The sequence below is a fragment of the Egretta garzetta genome, unplaced genomic scaffold (assembly GCF_000687185.1).
Source record: "Egretta garzetta isolate BGI_Z169 unplaced genomic scaffold, ASM68718v1 scaffold447, whole genome shotgun sequence".
Lineage (NCBI taxonomy): Eukaryota > Metazoa > Chordata > Aves > Pelecaniformes > Ardeidae > Egretta > Egretta garzetta.
This window is the reverse complement of record NW_009260397.1, coordinates 243,330-249,953: the sequence shown is the minus strand read 5'-3', so window position 1 is coordinate 249,953 and position 6,624 is coordinate 243,330. Positions and strand designations below refer to the sequence as shown.

The following is a 6,624-nucleotide window of genomic DNA, read 5'->3' as shown; positions in this document are numbered from 1 at the left end:
AGGCGAGAAGGAGGGCGGGGGGGGAGAGGGGGAAAGCATTTAAACAGCATCTTGTCATCTTTGCTCCTAGGAAATCCAGTGATCATGACAGCAAAGAATTAAAACATGTTTAAAAAGTAATAGCAAAATGAACTAAACAAGTGCTAGAGAAAATTTAAACCTCATTCCTGACCCAGTGTAAGTCACAGACTGACAGCAGAACCTGTGGCCAGCAGCCCTTAAAATAAATAAGCGAGCTGCACATTATGAAAGTTCCTACATTTCAGATCCTCAGAAGGAAGAATCACTGCATGGTGGACTGAAGTCTGCCTCAGTTGCTCAAAGGAAAGTTGTTTCTAAAGAGCAGCAACAGCACTGGCATGTTCCCTCATGAGTCACCTTTGTACTGCTAAAACATTGCAAAGCACTTTTCAAACTACAGCTTGTTACATCCACAGAATACAATACTGGGTAGAAGAAGTACAGAATTAAGAAACTTGTCCAAGATCTCAGAACATGCAAGTAACTCAGGAACAGACCCTTGCAGAAACTGCTGCAGAATGATGTCCTTCCATGACAACATATTGCATGCTTTCTTGGGGCTTTAAAATTAAGTAGTGTCAAGAATTACCTTAAAAGCAGGAAATTTAGATGCTTGCTCACCTGGCCAGGCATTTAAGGCATACAAAACCTGAAGACTCTACAGCTCTAAGTAAATATGTGCTTTAAAATGGCATTCTGCTCAACTAAGATAACAGAAATTCTGAGTCTTGCAGTTCACATGCATAGATAAATTCAGCCCTCTTTCCTCCGTCTACATCAAACTCACTAAAAATACAGAGAACACTCCATGCTCTTCAGAAAGTGACATTCAGTACTCCCACACTCAGTAGAGGCTAAAATAAGTAAAACTTTACTCCCAATTGAATTAAATTACACATATCCCCAAACTGACCTCGTATCGAGCACTATGGCTGTTGGTAGCTTTCTACAGAGAGAGCCTGGCAGAACTCTCTGGGGAGCACAATGAAGTCCTCTCAAGTGAACAGAAGTCACTACTGGGACACCTTTAAGGAAGCAGCTTTACAGGTAAACATTATCTATGTGGACTCCAGATAAGAGTTTCCACATTGTTATCCAGATAAATAAAATCATTTCACACACAGAGCTATGAGAGAGCATGCACTGATTGCATGAAGCTATGAAGCAAGTTATAAAGCCAAGCAACAACTCCAGTGTGCTCCTCAATTAACAAACTGCTACTATTTAAAAAACTGACCCAACTGAGGCCATTGCAAGGCCTTGTCACTGCATAATGGCACTATGCAACTCTCCCCTTGATTATAAGCAGAAATGCAAAAAGGGCGGCTTCTCTCTGCAACTAATGTTTAACAGTAGACAGAATTTTAAATCTTGTTCTTCCTCCACAGTCATAGCAAAAATATTCAAGCTTAACGCAAAGACATGATTTTTTTTTTTTCCATATTCCCACTACAGGAAATTAGTGATACATAATTCATCCTAACATAAATATCTTTGCCCGGGCTCCATTAAGTACATTTAATAGAAAGTACAGCTATTACCAAATCTCAACCCTGAAGCTCTCATTCTGCTCCTTGGAAAAAACTGAAAGCCTACTACCTTGGTCTCTGATTTAAGGTTTTTGATAACCCATCTCCAAGAACCCAGATTCAAATTTTGGCTTGGATCCCATTCACTTGAGAGTTAGGTGACCTCCTTCTAGTCCTTTTTTGTAATACAAAAGTAGGAAATTATCACTCAACTGTGGAACCCAAGACAGAATTTGGACAAAACAGCACGTGTCTGCTGGCCAAGCTCAAGATGCACTGAGACAGCAGATCCAGACAGAAAGTTCACATCGCACCTGTCCACACCACATTCAGCATTATTATGGACAGAGTCATGAAAAGCAAAGCCAGCAAGCATACAAAAATCTGAATGCACAAAGAAGCCAAATACTATTGAACAAATCCCACTTGATGCTAATTAACATTAAGGCTGGCCAGAACCTGCTGTGATTCAAACTTGCACTCTCTGTTCAAGCAAGACTTCAGGGAAGCCTGGCAGAAACAGTGACTGAACCACAGGTGCAAGAAAAGCTGGCTGGATCTGGGAACTGCTTTCACATCACGTGGTGATAGAGAACAGTCCACATAAGAGCATGATAGTTGGGAATGGTAGCCAGCCAGCTAATCACACAGTGATCTCTCATGCCTTTTGTTTGTTTTATGAAAAAAAAAAGGTTCTGCCAACTGGTTTCAGATCAAAATTCTTCCTAATCAGGAAAGAAAGAAAATTGATATAAAATGATGCTCAGTAGGAATTAATCAGAAACACAGTCTTCCTGAAGGCATAAGCCTTTTTGGTTAAGTAAAAAGTTGCCACCGGCTAATGTGCAAGACAGTAATGATTAGCCATCTGGTGAAGGTTCCTGCTAAGCTTGCCATGTTACCCCCTATGCTGAGGAAAGCAGAAGGTGGATCAGTTACATTCTGTCCTTGCCTGCAATTGTGTGGTCAACCTTAGTAACAAGACACAAAGCTTTCCAGCACAAGCAGGAATTGTAACTGACTTTTCAGCAGCCCATTTTTTTTTTTTAATCACTGCATCCCAGCTATATTATTTAAAATAAAAATTATCTATTGCCTTTCTGAAAGCTGAACTTATCCTCAAGCTTTATCAACCTTTGTTATTTTTGCCCCTTTGTTTCCTTTCGCAAAAATTGCAACTGCCAGGAGGCTCCCCAGTCATCTAAAGAGCATCAGTAAACAGGAGCAGAGACAGATGGCTGCAGCTCAGTTTAAACCCGCACAAGATCCAGCCTCTCCCCTGCATTGCAAGTACTACCCATAAGATACAAACATATGCATAAAACCGACCAAGAATGCAGTGGTCCCAGGTAGAAAACAAATATGTATATACAATCTGAATAAGGAAGAAGTCACTGTGAAGAGTGGGTGCTGAGGTTTCATGTACAGTGAACATCCATTACAACTGTACAGCCTCCCAATAATACAACAACGGGATGTTTGGGGGGGGGGAGCAGGACAGGCAAGAGTTCTCCCTCCATTGTTGCTCCCAAAAGTATTGCTGGCAAAAAACAATCAGCAGGGAAAGCAAATCCAGGCATCTCCTTCCAGCAAAGTTACTCTTCTGGGAACTAATACACCAAATTCACGCAACCTGAGAAAGTGACATCTCTGATAGGCCTCTCAATTCACCTACTGCTTCAGGAATTCAGTCACATTGACAAATAACATGTTAACCCCTTAATAAAATGACAGATTCAAAGAGACAAAGAAAACCCACAAGGTAACTCACAAATTTAGAATGATAGAAGTATGTCAAAACAATCTTTTTTTTTCATTCCTGGATTTTGTTGTTTTTCATTTACTGCACAGAAGACTACTGTGTTAGCACAAGCTACTATTTACATTATGTGCCTTGCCTCGTTAAATAGGTTCAGATGTCCACATACATTCAGTACATCTATCTGAATCAACATAGATCACTGTTTGCCTCTTCCACCAACTATAAATCCACTGTGATTCCACAGACACACCTGCATGCCTGAATGGCTTACATAAGAACGGGTTCAAACATTGCCCATTCCTCCCCAAACAAAAATTTTGACTCTGCTGAAATTAAATTAACAGCCCTCCCTGAGGGCTTCCTGATATTCCAAGCTCTTCCTACACTTAGTGATAGCAGAAAGCTTCAAGAACAGGGTTGCACAATCATCACCTCCAATCAGCTCTAATTGAAGGATGACACGAGACAGAACGAGAAACTAGCACTCCAATTAATACAGACAGGAAAAAACAAGATTATGGGAGCAGCATCATTACTGGTAAAGCTCCAGCAAAACCCTCAGGTTGTAGCATGTTGGCACACTACCACCTCTGAGGCAGAGTTGAACTACTCCTCTGTGCAAGAATACGAGGGAGGGAACAATCTGGTGGTGAACACTGAACAGTTCTGGCCCCTTTTTACCTCAATGTTCACGTTGAAACTTTAAGAACTGATTAACATGGGGCTCTGTTGATCCTCTCAAGCCTGAATCAACCCTTCTGGGAATCAAATCTGTACTCCTAAAAAGCAGTCTGACATACACCTCTGCAGGACCTTTCTAAAACAGGACAACTACAAAATCGCCACAGAATTCTCACATTAAACAGTTGCCCGTCCAATCAGCTCTAATTGAAGGATGACACGAGACAGAACGAGAAACTAGCACTCCAATTAATACAGACAGGAAAAAACAAGATTATGGGAGCAGCATCATTACTGGTAAAGCTCCAGCAAAACCCTCAGGTTGTAGCATGTTGGCACACTACCACCTCTGAGGCAGAGTTGAACTACTCCTCTGTGCAAGAATACGAGGGAGGGAACAATCTGGTGGTGAACACTGAACAGTTCTGGCCCCTTTTTACCTCAATGTTCACGTTGAAACTTTAAGAACTGATTAACATGGGGCTCTGTTGATCCTCTCAAGCCTGAATCAACCCTTCTGGGAATCAAATCTGTACTCCTAAAAAGCAGTCTGACATACACCTCTGCAGGACCTTTCTAAAACAGGACAACTACAAAATCGCCACAGAATTCTCACATTAAACAGTTGCCCGCATAGAGCGATTCACGCAGGGTCACCTAGAAAACTTCTCCCATTTATTTCCATGATGCTATTTCCTGCCCCACACATTTAAAAGACTAAACAAAAAGCTGGTACACACCTGTATCCCCATGAAAGCAGCTGTCCTGGTGACATCTCCCAGAAGGCAAATCTCCATCACTTGGCCAGATCTGTCCTGTTTTTCGTACACCCACAATAGTAGCCTCAGACACAATGACCTGCTGCTGCCTGTGCCGTTTTTGAGACTGGGGAGTTGGTGGACTGCTACTGTCAAAGGACTGCTGAGAGTTCTGGGAGGGAGAACGGCTTTTATCCCGATACATGCGGTAAGTGGTGGGGCTGGGGGAGACATGGCTGGACTGCCCTGAAGAGAAGTCTTCCTCGCTGGAGGTAAGGTTCTCATTAGAGCTACAATCAGGAGTATATCCTCCTCCAATATCTTCAAAACTTCTGGGAGAATAAGATCTCCTGGGCCAAGTGAGATGTTTTTCCTGGTCAGTTGTGCCCTGATTTCGCAGAATAGGTCCTTTCCCTTCTCCTTCCCCCATCATTCCACCAACATAAATACTTTGATAGGGTTGAAAGTCCATGGGCTGCCAAGGTGAGCGGTTGCTGCCATTGGCATTAATCAGGTTATCTTTGAGAAACCTGGGGTTTAGTTCAGCATCCTCATATTCTCCATCATAGCCAAAGCTGCTCTCTGAGGACCTTCCCCTGTAAGCAGGCCTCTGGAACTCACTGAAGCTGGGTACCATGTTAGAAGGGAGAGAGTGCAAAGACTTTTTCCGTTCCATTTGCATGGCTTGGCTACCAAGGGAGCTTATTTTATCGGAAACATCTTTATCGTTGACCTTTACTAGACCCTTCTCATGATGATACTCCATGTTCACATAAAAGGGTTTTTCAACAACATCCTTGTTATCTCCAGAAGAATGTGAATTAACCTTTTTAATCCTCTCAAAATTGGACCTTAGGGCTGCCACACTGGTGCTGTTCCCTCTCTCCTTAGCAATAGGTTCAAATGATGCCTCCTTCTCAGCAGATCCCATTAGCCTGCGAGTGGAAGCCGATCTGTGTTTTGAAGGAGAGCCATCTGTATCACAGCGATTCTCTGTATCTTCTACAACTCTCTTCAGTTTCTCTTCACCATAGTACTTACACCTGTCCTGCTCTCCCTCTCCATGGTGTGGGCTGTCCAAAGGCGACAGGTCCGACCCATCACTCTGGGTAGACAGCTTCCGCAGGGAGGGTATCCTGGGTTTGAACTTTTCCTCCCCATGGTGTGACTTGTTTTTTTCATATTCATCTTGGTCAGCAGACTGGTGATGATGCAGGTCTTGGATCTGCTGCTCTGCACCCCCTTCAGGCAACTGAGAAACACGTTTAAAACCCCATCGCTGTCTATCATAGCTTTTTTTCTCCTTTGCCAGAAGAGTCTGCAGGTAAATCATGCGGAACCTCTCCTTGTTGACCTCCATCTCCAGTCTCCGGATAGATGCTTTGCACATCTCCAGCTCCTGTTCAATGTCTCCCACAGATTTCAGCTCCATTTTAGGAGGCTCAGAGTCTGCAAACTGTGCTTTCCAAGCCTCCACAAACCCCACAGGGTCCACCATTTTGCATACAGGAGCAAGTGGAGAATACGGGAAGGAGGCTGGAGAGAGATAGGTGGAGAGAATAAACCAACCGGATCTCACATGTAGAAGCAGAAAGAGCTCCGGCAGGGTCAACTCAATACGTCTCTTTCACGGTCCATGCAGAGAAACTGGGAGGCAAACGGTAATCCTCGGAGCAGTCTCTCTTCCCCGTCTCCTTCAGCTTTTGCGGCCCCAGCCCCCCGTACACTCGCTACTCCCTCCCCGGCATGACTGATCTTTTGCTAGCCAACAACAATGCTCCCACCCCGGCGATCCCAGAGCACTTCAAAGTGGGTGGACAAAGGAGCAGGCTCGGGGCGGGGGAGGGAAGGTAAATATCGCCCCCCACCCGCC

The 6,624-nt window shown here is 43.8% G+C and overlaps 1 protein-coding gene across 2 annotated transcripts in view; it reads right to left on the bottom strand.

Moving 5' to 3' along the window:
• The window catches only part of BCR (BCR activator of RhoGEF and GTPase), a 101,781-nt gene extending 95,496 nt beyond the window's left edge, over positions 1-6,285 (bottom strand). The window contains exons 1-2 of one of the 2 annotated variants that reach the window (XM_035898603.1): positions 5,232-5,471; positions 4,734-5,111 (exon numbers count right to left, since the gene is read on the bottom strand). In XM_035898603.1, coding sequence (XP_035754496.1) covers positions 4,734-5,111; positions 5,232-5,433 — 580 coding nt within the window. In that variant the 5' untranslated portion in view covers positions 5,434-5,471. Of the gene's footprint in view, positions 1-4,733 lie in introns of both variants that reach the window. The other variant, XM_009643085.2, reaches the window with a different exon arrangement.
• Positions 6,286-6,624: the final 339 nt, after the last annotated feature.